Source organism: Procambarus clarkii, chromosome 23, assembly GCF_040958095.1.
Source record: "Procambarus clarkii isolate CNS0578487 chromosome 23, FALCON_Pclarkii_2.0, whole genome shotgun sequence".
Taxonomy (NCBI): Eukaryota; Metazoa; Arthropoda; class Malacostraca; order Decapoda; family Cambaridae; genus Procambarus; species Procambarus clarkii.
This window is the reverse complement of record NC_091172.1, coordinates 25,179,370-25,192,264: the sequence shown is the minus strand read 5'-3', so window position 1 is coordinate 25,192,264 and position 12,895 is coordinate 25,179,370. Positions and strand designations below refer to the sequence as shown.

General features: G+C 44.2%; 2 protein-coding genes across 5 annotated transcripts in view; both read right to left on the bottom strand.

Moving 5' to 3' along the window:
• Window positions 1-1,753, bottom strand: part of LOC123763931 (U2 snRNP-associated SURP motif-containing protein) — a 35,633-nt gene extending 33,880 nt beyond the window's left edge. The window contains exon 1 of the mRNA XM_045751248.2: window positions 1,454-1,753. The gene's annotated coding sequence lies outside the window, so the exon portion shown is untranslated. The remainder of the gene's footprint in view (window positions 1-1,453) is intronic.
• Window positions 1,754-9,935: 8,182 nt separating this feature from the next.
• Window positions 9,936-12,895, bottom strand: part of LOC123763935 (cerebellin-1) — a 70,284-nt gene continuing 67,324 nt past the window's right edge. For all 4 annotated transcript variants that reach the window (XM_069329993.1, XM_069329992.1, XM_069329995.1 and 1 more), the window contains one exon: window positions 9,936-12,754. In XM_069329993.1, the coding sequence (XP_069186094.1) occupies window positions 12,559-12,754 (196 nt within the window). In that variant the 3' untranslated portion in view covers window positions 9,936-12,558. The remainder of the gene's footprint in view (window positions 12,755-12,895) is intronic.

Here is a 12,895-nt window from a genome sequence, read left to right as displayed (position 1 = left end):
AGGGAGGAGAGGACAGCCTGCCGTGACCGGGGGAGGACAGCCTTCAGTGACCGAGGGAAGACAGCCTTCAGTGACCGAGGGAGGACAGCCTTCAGTGACCGAGGGAGGACAGCCTTCACAGACCGAGGGAGGAGAGGACAGCCTGCCGTGACCGGGGGAGGACAGCCTTCAGTGACCGAGGGAGGACAGCCTTCAGTGACCGAGGGAGGACAGCCTTCAGTGACCGAGGGAGGACAGCCTTCAGTGACCGAGGGAGGACAGCCTTCAGTGACCGAGGGAGGACAGCCTTCAGTGACCGAGGGAGGACAGCCTTCAGTGACCGAGGGAGGACAGCCTTCAGTGACCGAGGGAGGACAGCCTTCACAGACCGAGGGAGGGGAGGACAGCCTGCCGTGACCGGGGGAGGACAGCCTTCAGTGACATGACCGGGGGAGGACAGCCTTCATTGACAGGGGGAGGACAGCCTTCATTGACGGGGAGGACAGCCATCATTGACAGGGGAAGGACAGCCTTCACTGACCAGGGGAGGACAGCCTTCATTGCCCGGGGGAGGACAGCCTTCAGTGACCGAGGGAGGACAGCCTTCAGTGACCGAGGGAGGACAGCCTTCAGTGACCGGGGAAGGACAGCCTTCAGTGACCGGGGGAGGACAGCCTTCATTGACCGGGGGAGGACAGCCTTCATTGACAGGGGGAGGACAGCCTTCATTGACGGGGAGGACAGCCATCATTGACAGGGGAAGGACAGCCTTCACTGACCAGGGGAGGACAGCCTTCATTGCCCGGGGGAGGACAGCCTTCATTGCCCGGGGGAGGACAGCCTTCATTGCCCGGGGGAGGACAGCCTTCATTGCCCGGGGGAGGACAGCCTTCAGTGACCGGGGAAGGACAGCCTTCATTGACAGGGGGAGGACAGCCTTCATTGACAGGGGAAGGACAGCCTTCACTGACCAGGGGAGGACAGCCTTCACTGGCCGGGGAAGGTCTGTCTCCAGTGACCAGGGGGAGGACAGCCTCCAGTGACCAGGAGGAGGACAGCCTCCAGTGACCTGGGGGAAGACAGCCTCCAGTGACCAGGAGGAGGACAGCCTCCAGTGACCTGGGGGAGGACAGCCTCCAGTGACCATGAGGAGGACAGCCTCCAGTGACCGGGGGGAGGACAGCCTCCAGTGACGGGGGGGAGGACAGCCTCCAGTGACCGGGGGGGAGGACAGCCTCCACTGACCGGGGGGAGGCCAGCCTCCACTGACCGGGGGGGAGGATCCGAGAATTAGAGCATGTTCTTGCACCGTGACCCCTGAGGGAGGCCCGGGGGAGCCCAGTTTAGGGCCCGCTGGGGCCCCCTCTGCCCGGAGCCGCTACACAAGATCAATGAACACACATCACCCAGCCCTGACCTCCGTCTCCCAAGACGCCGGCCAGCAAACGTGCCCCACAAAGCCCCAAGTCCTTACCTCGTGTCGTGATCCAAGTGGCACCTCGGGAGCGTGTCAACAGCACAAGGGGAGCGTAATGTAGGGGGGGGGCCGCGTCAGGACAAAATCAATGGAGGTAATTCCCGACACAGAGCTGCCGCCTGCGGCCCGCCGCCTCCGTCACCCACCACCCACACACTCTCACTCTCAGCCTCAATACCACCAGATGACCGCCCAGATATCACCAAACGCAGTGTACTACGGTTAGTCTGACCAAATTGTTTACATGGCGGGGAGCGACGCATCACGACGCCATTTTCTAAAGTCACGTGACCAACTGACATCTGCAGGGAGGGATGCGCACGGGTCATGTCGCTCCGTGATGGCTCCCTTAGTCTCGCAACCTTACACTTTTCTTGCCATTTACAATGTGTGTGTTATTGACGAAGTACCCAAAGCACTCCTAATCTAATCTACACTTAAAAACACTGTTTGCATATCCATAGCATAACGGTTATGACTAAGTGTAAGGGGACGAGAGACATCCTTCGTGTGTTGCAAGGATTCACTGGTCAGTTGTTTTTTAGCATCACTAGAGGCATATCATTGGCTCATCAGTCAGGTTAAGCACAGTCAGATCTAGTTTGTAATTCAATTTGTGATCCTCCTTGGATAGCTTCTCCTTTGACTATTAAGGAACTCGATGATTGTTAACCGGCTTCCTATCCTCGAGAATGATTTCATAATATTCCAGACAAAATAAGGTTGTCATATTAATTACAACTGATGCTTTCACCTACATAGGCCTATCATACAATAGACCGATAGACCTACTCTATGCACAGAAGATAATTTGTCAGCATGAAAAAGTGTCACCATTGATGGAATATTAATTACGAGTTAAATATATTAACACAAAACTGAAAACGAAACAATTAATACACACTGGATAAGTTAAGAACATAAGAAGCAAGAAGACTGCAGAAGGCCTATTGGCCCATAAATGACAGCCCCTGTTTATATCCACACAAACTCATTGATATATATCCACATCCGATTCATGGTAGGGCGCCTGACGGCTGAGTGGACAGCGCGCGGGATTCGTAATCCTGGGGTCCGGGGATCGTTCCACCCCGGCGATGGCGGAAACAAATGGGCAGGGTTTCTTTCACCCTGATGCACCTGTTCACCTACCAGTAAATAGGTACCTGCGAGTTAGACAGCTACTATGGGCTGCTTCCTGGGTTTGTGTGTGTGGAGGAAAAAATCAATTGATTGAGTGTCAGTTGAGAGGCGGGCCGAAATAGCCAGAGCTCAGCCCCCGCAAGCACAACTAGGTGAATATATGTGTGTGGGTGTGTGTGTACTCACCTATTTGTGCTTGCGGGGGTTGAGATTTGGCTCTTTGGTCCCGCCTCTCAACTGTCAATCAACTGATGTACAGATTCCTGAGCCTACTGGGCTCTATCATATCTACATTTAAAACTGTGTATGGAGTCAGCCTCCACCACATCACTGCCTAATGCATTCCATCCGTTAACTACTTTGACACTGAAAAAGTTCCTTCTAATGTCCCTGTGGCTGCTCATGTGGGTACTCAGTTTCCACCTGTGTCCCTTTGTTCGCGTCCCACCAGTGTTGAATAGTTTATCCTTGTTTACCCGGTCGATTCCCCTGAGGATTTTGTAGGTTGTGATCATGTCTCCCCTTACTCTTCTGTCCTCCAGGGTCGTAAGGTGCATTTCCCGCAGCCTTTCCTCGTAACTCATGCCTCTTAGTTCTGGGACTTGTCTAGTGGCATACCTTTGGACTTTTTCCAGCTTCGTCTTGTGCTTGACAAGGTACGGGCTCCATGCTGGGGCCGCATACTCCAGGATTGGTCTTACATATGTGGTGTACAAGATTCTGAATGATTCCTTACACATGTTCCTGAACGCTGTGTGTGTGTGTGTGTGTGTGTGTGTGTGTGTGTGTGTGTGTGTGTGTGTGTGTGTGTGTGTGTGTGTGTGTGTGTGTGTGTTTTATTAAGGATTGGCGCCTAATCAGTTCTCCCCAGCCAGGATACAAACCAATCGTTTGGAAAGTTAGACAGCAGAGGGGGTGCCTCTGGTATCATTTTGTTTTATCTGAGGGCCACTATTCTCTAGTGGCCTCGACAAGGACAGGAAGCCGGCGACTTGTCAAAGGTCCCCCCCTTTTGTCCTGATGATATTTTCAAGCTGAATTAAAAAATTCAGCAGTGTTTTGACATTTATAGCTTCGGCGGGTACCCTGCTGCTGCGCCTTGTTGAGCTTGAAAGAATTGCTGTGTTACATCTGACCTTTTGAAGAAGTTGTCTGCATCAATATCTTTCAAACTATTCAGTATTTTAAAAGTTTCGATATCAGCCCCTGTCATCTCTGGTGTGCAGTGGTGTTAGCCCTGTGGCCCTCAACCGGTCCTGGTAAGAGAGTCGACTTAGTTCTGGAATGATTTTTGTTGCCCGGTGTTGAACTTTCTCCAAAGAAGTTATGTCTTTCTGAAGATGAGGTCTCCAAGTTTGTATACAATATTAATCCAAGCGGGGGCGCACCAGAGATTTATACACTTGAATAACTACCTTCTTTTCCTTGAAGTCAAATGTTCCCTTTATTATTCCTCTGGGTTTTATTCATATATTAGTATTATTAAAATGTTCGACAAGAGAAATGAAGCTATAGAAAAGTTAGCTAGGGCAAACAGTAGTGGGGAATGAAGTAGGGGGGAGTGACGCGGAGAGGGAAGAAAGTAAGGAAGAGGATGGAGTGTCACTGATGGAATGAACTATCCACCAGTGATGACAGTGAAACCCAGTGATGAGTTTAACCCAATGTTGTGGAAAAAGTTAAGACAAATGGTAAAGAAAAATGGTTTACAAAATAGAAGTTGAAGACATAGTTAAAAATAGCGTTACCTCTAATTGTAGTAACTGCACAAGCAGACGAGGCGTCACAGTAACGTGTCTGAAGATATAATGACCAAACTACACGTCAGAAAGTGGAGAAGCGACGATGTTCCGGTCTGTCCTGGACCATTATCAAGAAGAAGAGATTGAAAGAAGAGATTGTTGATTTTCTGATCAATCAGAAGAGATTGATTAAGATTAAGCTACCCAAGAAGCGGCACACGCATTAATAGCCCATAAGAAGAGTTGCTGTTTTAGATTCAGCTGCTTGGAACAAAAAGTTCTAAGTAGTAAGGGCTATGGTGAGTCCGTAGTGAAGGGAAGACTGATTGAAAGGAAGATTGATTGATCGATAAGGATTAAGCCACCCAAGAGGTGGCACGGGCATGAATAGCCCGTAAAAAGGAAAAGGGAGTAAGAGAGTGAGGTGAGGAGCAAATAAGAGAGTGAGGTGAGGAGCAGGTAAGAGAAACGTAAGAATAGGATCAATGTAAGAATAACTGTGAAAGGGATGAGTCAACAACAACAAAGCCAGAACGAAGGTTCATGTTGGTTATGTATTGTATCAGAACCGATTCAAGAAGATGACGTCTGTGAAGAGTAGAGGCAGGAAAGATTATTTTAGAAGAAGACCAATCAATAGGATGATTAGAATCCCTAACATGACAGAAGAGAGCATTGTTTGTGCCTGCAGACTTAACACTCCTTTTGTGTTCCTTAAGTCTGTCATTTAGTGTACGGCCAGTTTCACCAAAGTATTGGAGAGGACAAGACGAACAGGAAATAGGATCAATCAATCAATCTTCCTTTCCATAAATCTTCCCTTCATCAGCAGCATTGGAAAACACCAGCCGCATTGGAAACAGGAATAGCAGTAGGAAAGAGTGTTAGTTTGTCGAAAGGCGAGCTTAACATCAAGAGGACCAAGGGCATTAGTGATATTTTTGAGTTTAGATGTGAAGGGAAGGCAGAGCACAGTGGTACTAGAGTTGAAAATAGGTTTGGGATGAAATAAATTACGTTTAGCTTGAGAACAAGCATAGTTGATGAAATGTAAGGGGGTATCCAAGGCGAGAGAAAGATTTGCAAATAAAAAAAATTCAGAATCAAGAAACTAAGATACGTAGAGCGCGTGGGAGAGAGAGGCGAGAACACTTTTCTTAACAGAAGGAGGATGGTTGGAAAAGAAGTGAATGTACATACTACTGTGCATAAATTTGCAGTAAACAGTAAAAGAGAAACCGGACAGAGAGTATCCTATGAACTATACTCCATATAGTTCATTAATTATTAGTATAGAGATGGGCAAGAACAGGGCAGAGAGGGGAATCTATAGCGACACCGAAAGTTTGAGAGAAGTATTTTCCATTGTAAGAGAAGGAGTTAGAGTCAACACAGTCTGATGAGTTCGAGGAAAACGTCAGTGGGAAGCGGGAGAAGAAGAAGGCCCTCGGTCGCCTGCTGACTAAGGAAAGAGAAAACGTCTTCAAGGGGAACATTAGTAAACAGAGAGTCGACATCACGACTAAGCATCTTATAGGAAGGTTGAAGGCGCAGTCTTTCTACGAAGGTCTGAGAGTAACGGATATGACAGGAAAAAAGTACCAAGATAAGGAGAGGGAATTTTGGCAAGCCAAGAAGAAATGATAGAACGAAGGTTTACACCTGGTTTATGAGTCTTAGGAAGACCGTACAAATAAGGAAGAGAAAGACAAATGACACGGTAACGTTTTATTAGATCGAAGTCAGGTGGACAAAGATTAGAGAGCTGTCTTAGTTTGAGGTTGAAGGAAGTTTTAAGGCGATCCAAAGGGTTAGAAATCAGAGGAGCATATATGTACGGGAGTTGTACTAAGACGACCGAAACGTCATTTCTCCACTTTGTGACGTGTGGTTTGGTCATCATAGCAAAAGTGTTGAGTAAGAAGCACCGTTAAAATAAATTTAACAGTGGACTGCCCCTGTTCAAATGTTGGGAGTCTGTGTGCAAGAGGCTATTGCTTCTCAGTGAATACACAAACAGTGGCAAATTTCAGAGTTTGAAAACTCGTCATGGAAGAAAATAGATGGAATATTTACTACATCTACGTTACATTCCTCCCATGACGGTGTTGTGTCTTTGGCGATACAATACATTCTTGAAAGACATCATACTTTGTAACATTAGAACATAAGGATCTCACATATGCTCTCTTATTATACTTTAACAGTGTTCATTTCTTCCCACCTTTTGAAGAGGATTAATTCATTAGCTTCCCCGCCTCTCAGTAATCTAATCGCCGGAGCTACATTTATCTCTGGAATTATATCCCCAATACTCTGCAAGTTCAATTCCATCCTCATTGTTTTAAGCATAGAGTGCCCTGCCGGCACTCGGTTGGTAATCTTGGGCATGGTATTTTATGGTGTATGGTGTGTTGCGTTGAAAAAATAATAAAAAATAAAAAAAAGGGGGGGGGAACAAGGCAGAGAATAGCAATTATACAAGTTGGTCAACAAACAGCATTGATTACAATAATAAGACATGGGTTGACATTTAGGGGTAAGGTAGGCTACATGGAGTTTATTAGGTAGTTTTTAGTTTTTATCTTAACCTGCAGCCTTAACCGTAACCTGCAGGCAGATTACTATTACAAACCCCGCACTCTGATCATCCTTACATCTTGGGAAAGATAAGTGTTCGTTTGTTTGAAAATTCTGATGAAGGCTGGACGTACAAATCTCTTCTGGGATGAGTCCCTGCCATGCCTGGAGCCGCCATAAATATCATGCTCAATATTCATGTTTGCCAATTAATTTACATGAATGTATCAAGTTCATCTTAGACACGTTCTTATTACGTACATTCTATCATCCACTCCCTTTTCTATACCTCTTTCTCCTTAGTCTATACTAACGAAACAAGAGGCGACATGCTTGTGTAGTGCCTTTGGCCACTAAGAGATCAAGCAGCGCCTGCTTGATCACTTGTCTTGAACTATTTGTAGTAGGATTTAAAACCTGTGACGACGTGAATGACGCCACAGTGACGTCGCATCATATCAAATGTTTACATCTTATTTTCGTTAGAGTAGAGAGTAGAGTAAGTTAGGTTACGGTAGGTTAGGTTAGGTTGAAAGAAATTATGTTAGGTTGGGTTGAGTTAAGTCTTGTTAGGCTGGCCAAGATTATGTAAAATTAGGCTAGACTAGGCTAGGTTAGGTTTGGTTGGGATGAGTTGGGTTAAGTTATGTTAGGTTAGATTGGGATAAATTAACATAGATGAAGTTGGGTTAGGTTAGGTTGGGGTGAGTTAGGTTATGTTAAGTTGGGGTGAGTTAGGTTAAGTTTAGTTACGTTAAGTTTGTTTATAGAATAACAATACCGTAGGGGAGTATGTACTTCTCTCAGGTCTTAGACCTTATAGTCTGTAATTGTGGTACTGGTGCAAACACCAGAGGCTGGCCGACAGTTGAGTGGATTATGATGTGATAGGAGGGCTTGTCTTAGCTGTGGCAGACGTCTCTGCAGATGGTTAAGTCATCTTGCGTCAGGCGGGTGATTGACAGACACTTGCATCATTGCATGGGCAGCTAACGGCATCTCTGGCTAACAACACAGGCAATAGTCTCTGCAAGCTCACGGAGAGAATCCTAATGGATGGAATCATTCACCATCTTACAGTGAACGATCTAGTATAAAAACCGCAACATGGACATACTTTTTATCATCAAATTTGCAGGTGACACTAAGATCTAGTGTAAAATAGGAAGTGAAAAATTATACTGAGGGCTTACAAAACGATCTATTTGAATTGCACAAATGGTCGAAAGACAGGTAAATACTTTTAATATTGAAAAATGCAAGACCTTGTGTAGTAAGTGTTATTATATTATTGTACCTGGATGGATGCTCGCTTGACTGTTTTGTTTGGATGCTCGCTTGACTGACTTCTTTTTGTCAGATCAGCTGTGTCGTGCCTGTGTACAGGTTAGTTGAATGTTAACTCCTAGTTTAATTTCTTTTTGTTCTAGCTTTAGTCATGTGCAGTTGGCTTATTATTATATATAGTTTAAGCACTGTTTATTCATTATAAGTATTGTATATTATATGGCTTGTGTTATTGCAGGATGTAACTATAATGTAATTATTTGCTCAATAAAACCACATGTCTGGCAATGCTTTTCCTTTACCTCACCTTGCATATATGAGACATAACAGTGCACATCAAAACAATAAAATCAACACATGCGGTAGATTTGCGAAGAAGAACAAATACCTAGGAGTCAAAATCCACTAGTAATTGAAAGTTGCACAGTAAGGGGGAAGCTGCATTAACAAAAATCAGGAATTAAACGAACCTTTGACTTCAAGTAAAAGAAAGTGGTTATTTAGCTGTTCAAATCTCTGGCGCGTCCCCGTTTGGAGAAAGTGCAATGCAGAGCGACACAAATCATCGCAGAATTAAGTCGACTCTCATACCAGGAACAGTTGAGAGCCGCAGGACTAACATCAGTGGAAACTAGACATGACAGTGTTGAGCTCATCGTAACTTAAAATACTGACCAAGTTGAAGGATTTTAATCCTGATCACTTTTTTAAACGGTAAAAATAACACATACAAGGGGCAACAGCTTCAAACTCAAGAAGCAACAACGTAGGACAGAAAATAGGAGATGCTTTTTAACTCATCACGGTTCCAAAATCTTGGAACCGCCTACCCGCCGAAGCTGTAAAAGCCAAGGCATTAATTCAGTTTCAAATCTAGTTGTAAAAAAGCATTACGAAAAATAGGGGGACTTTTATCAAGCCTCCAGCTTCCTGTCCTCGTCGAGGCCACTATATAGAGAAAAGATGGCCCCCAGGTAAATAGTATCTCTAGCAAACAACACAGGCTACAATATAGTATCTATGGCTAAAAACAGTCAGAAACATAGTAATGTGGTTAACAACACAGCCAACAACATAGTGTCTCTAGCTACCACAGCCACCCCACGTAGTATCAGTTGTTAACAACACAACCAGCAACATAGCATCAGTGGTTAACACAACCAACAACAGCATCTGCGATTAACAACACAGTCAACAACGTAGTCTCAGTGGTTAACAACACCGCCAACAACATATAGTATCTGTGGTTAACATTACAACTAACAACATATAATATCTCTGGCTAACCACTCAACCAACCACAAATGGTTGGTTGAGTGGTTACTAAAAACGGCACTACTATTAGTCTAAATACTAAACTATTACTATTAGTCTAAATACCGGTCTACTAAACGGCACTCTATTAGGCTAAGCATAATATCTCTGCTTAACAACACAGCCATCTGCATAATATCTCTGGTCACCGCATATAAAATATTTGTATTGACTGCGCTGTTCAACGTTCGTTAACCCATCACAGTCGAGACAATACAGTAATCGTCCGTTATTTGTAACGGCCACTTACCGGTGGTACTTAATGTCAATTCCCATCAGAGAACAAGTGCTTCAGTCAATACATTCACAGTTTGCACCTTGATTTCATTTCAACAGGATTAAACAAGATAGCCTAAATATATTTAATTTTTCGTTGCACTTTGATTTCTTTTCAATAGGATTAAAAAAAATAGTCTCAGGATATTTTTATTTTGTAAAAGTTAATGTTTGCATATTTTTAATGTTATCATATTTCAGGAAATACAGCTCTTAATATGCATCAATGTACAGAATACATTACAACATTTGCATGCTTTACATACGCCACTACACATTGATTTAGTGAATGTTTAAAAGAACAAACATCACCACTATAACTACTGTACCATTGTCGGCAATCTTTTTCTTTTAATCTTAACTTCTCAAAATCTTATCCTAGAATAAAAGAAACTTTAAGGTACTCTGTGTACTAAACAGTTGGGTATCACGTACAAAATAAATTCCATAACAGACAAATCAGATAAGAAGTGTTCAAGTTATGAACTTGACAAATTTCAGGAGCAATGCCAAGATTTGATGCATGAATATAGGGAAATGAGAACACCTGCTATGTAGGGTCTTCTGGCTCTGGGAAGAACTTCACAAGCCAGGGGCAAGGTTTGATTCAGGGAAGAACTTCACAAGCCAGGGGCAAGGTTTGATTCAGGGAAGAGCTTCACAAGCCAGGGGCAACGTTTGATTCAGGGAAGAACTTCACAAGCCAGGGGCAAGGTTTGATTCAGGGAAGAGCTTCACAAACCAGGGGCAACGTTTAATTCAGGGAAGAGCTTCACAAGCCAGGGGCAACGTTTGATTCAGGGAAGAGCTTCACAAGCCAGGGGCAACGTTTGATTCAGGGAAGAACTTCACAAGCCAGGGGCAAGGTTTGATTCAGGGAAGAGCTTCACAAGCCAGGAGCAACGTTTGATTCAGGGAAGAGCTTCACAAGCCAGGGGCAACGTTTGATTCAGGGAAGAGCTTCACAAGCCAGGGGCAACGTTTGATTCAGGGAAGAACTTCACAAGCCAGGGGCAAGGTTTGATTCAGGGAAGAGCTTCACAAGCCAGGGGCAACGTTTGATTCAGGGAAGAGCTTCACAAGCCAGCGGCAACGTTTGATTCAGGGAAGAACTTCACAAGCCAGCGGCAACGTTTGATTCAGGGAAGAGCTTCACAAGCCAGGGGCAAGGTTTGATTCAGGGAAGAGCTTCACAAGCCAGGGGCAAGGTTTGATTCAGGGAAGAGCTTCACAAGCCAGGGGCAAGGTTTGATTCAGGGAAGAGCTTCACAAGCCAGGGGCAAGGTTAGGCTCAGGGAAGAACTTCTCTAGACAAAGGAACCAACCCGGAACACCAGCCTTTATCTCAGGAAAGACCTTCCGGTCTGATCATATGTGAAGCTCCTCCCAGAACCACCTTTCCTTCACTAGCGCCTTCTACAATAATATTCAAATTCAAAGAGCATTAATATACACACACAGAATAATTTTCAAGCTCCAAAATACTAAACGGCACTCTATTAGGCTAGAGACTTGCACCTACATTGAAGAAATAACCTATTTCTCATGTACATTAAATACTTTAGTAACATTAATTGTGAACTAAATATGTTCTATACTGTGAGGCATATCTGACAATATAAATTATATTATAAATATTAATATAATTAACGGAAACCATTCAAAAGAATAGGTAAACACCAGGAATAAGGCTGACAAAATCAAGGTATCCTAATCGGGGAGACATAGAGACTTGTAAAGTATGTCAATGATAAACACAACTTGTACCTAATGTTCATATATGCCATTTATTCAGGGTTACAATAGAGCCCGTCCTCTCGAGTTGCCATAACGGACAGAAAATGGTGTACTTAAACACCCGAATCTAACCTAGCAATCCACTCATAGAAAACGTGAATGTTTGTGAGCCGCTATGATTTATAGTACATCATATTTTGTCCGTTGAGGATTTTGACTTAAAAATGCGATGTATTATTCTAGGGGACACGTTGTGCAATAATACGTAAATCGTTTGCAACGAAACTGTTGATAAAATTGAAAATGGAACACATATTCCGGAATATGTACGAGAACACGTTATTGTAACTCTTCAAATGCGCCATACGAATGAAATTTGCAAACAGGCAAACAAGAGTTGCAAATTATTTAACCAACTTGTATCTAAAAATTGTTCAGTATTTTTCAAACCAATCTGTCATAATTTTATAAAGTGAAACTACTTTGGAAAGCACCCAAAACTGGGTCATTAATACCCTACACGAACTTTTGAGGCAACATTTTGCAACACTAGTGAAAAAGTGATGTCTTGTTCTATCGGTAATTTTCTTGAAGGTGGCAGATATCTGGAAGATAAGGTGGTGTTCCACACAACCTTCAATGTCAATCCACTTAAAGAGATCGGTACAGTGACGGCCCCACTTCTTGAAGGGTCGGATTTCGATCCCCGATATCGGAGTGGTTGGGCATCGTTCCTTCACTCCGTCTTCAAATCCCATATCTTAGTCTGTCCTAATATTCTTCCCATGTGCTGCACAGTCATTCTAGCATCAGGTACTGTCTCTCCCCATGCCGGTAAAGCTCCTCAATATCAATCTAGACGAATATAATAGTGGAGGTCCTAGACATGACGAGGACAAGTGAAACAAAATATTTATTCAGGTAACGTACATACATACAAGGTGTGATACAAATATTGATGGATTTATAGAGTGGTTAAACATACATCTAAGAGAAGGTGCATAAGTCATAGAGCAACTTCCCTCAGAGGACCTTGAAGCCGGAGAAAGAGTTATAGGCCCTGGAAGAAGACACGTCATAGAGTCGTCCTTCCTGGAGCTGGAGGTAGACTCGATCTCCAGCGTTGAGGCGGATGACGGCGCTCTGGCTGCCCATCTGGTACCCGTCGGCGTCGCCGTAGGCGCTCACCACCTCCGCACCGTTGTGGATCAGACTCACCCTGCAACACGGGGGTAAGATATTTGTATCGGCGCTGCAGCAGCAAGTGTTCCTATATGCATACACAGCCTATGTCAGGTCAGTACTCGGGTATGCGGCGCCAAACAGGAACCCAGCTTGGGTTCCTGTAAAACACAAATAT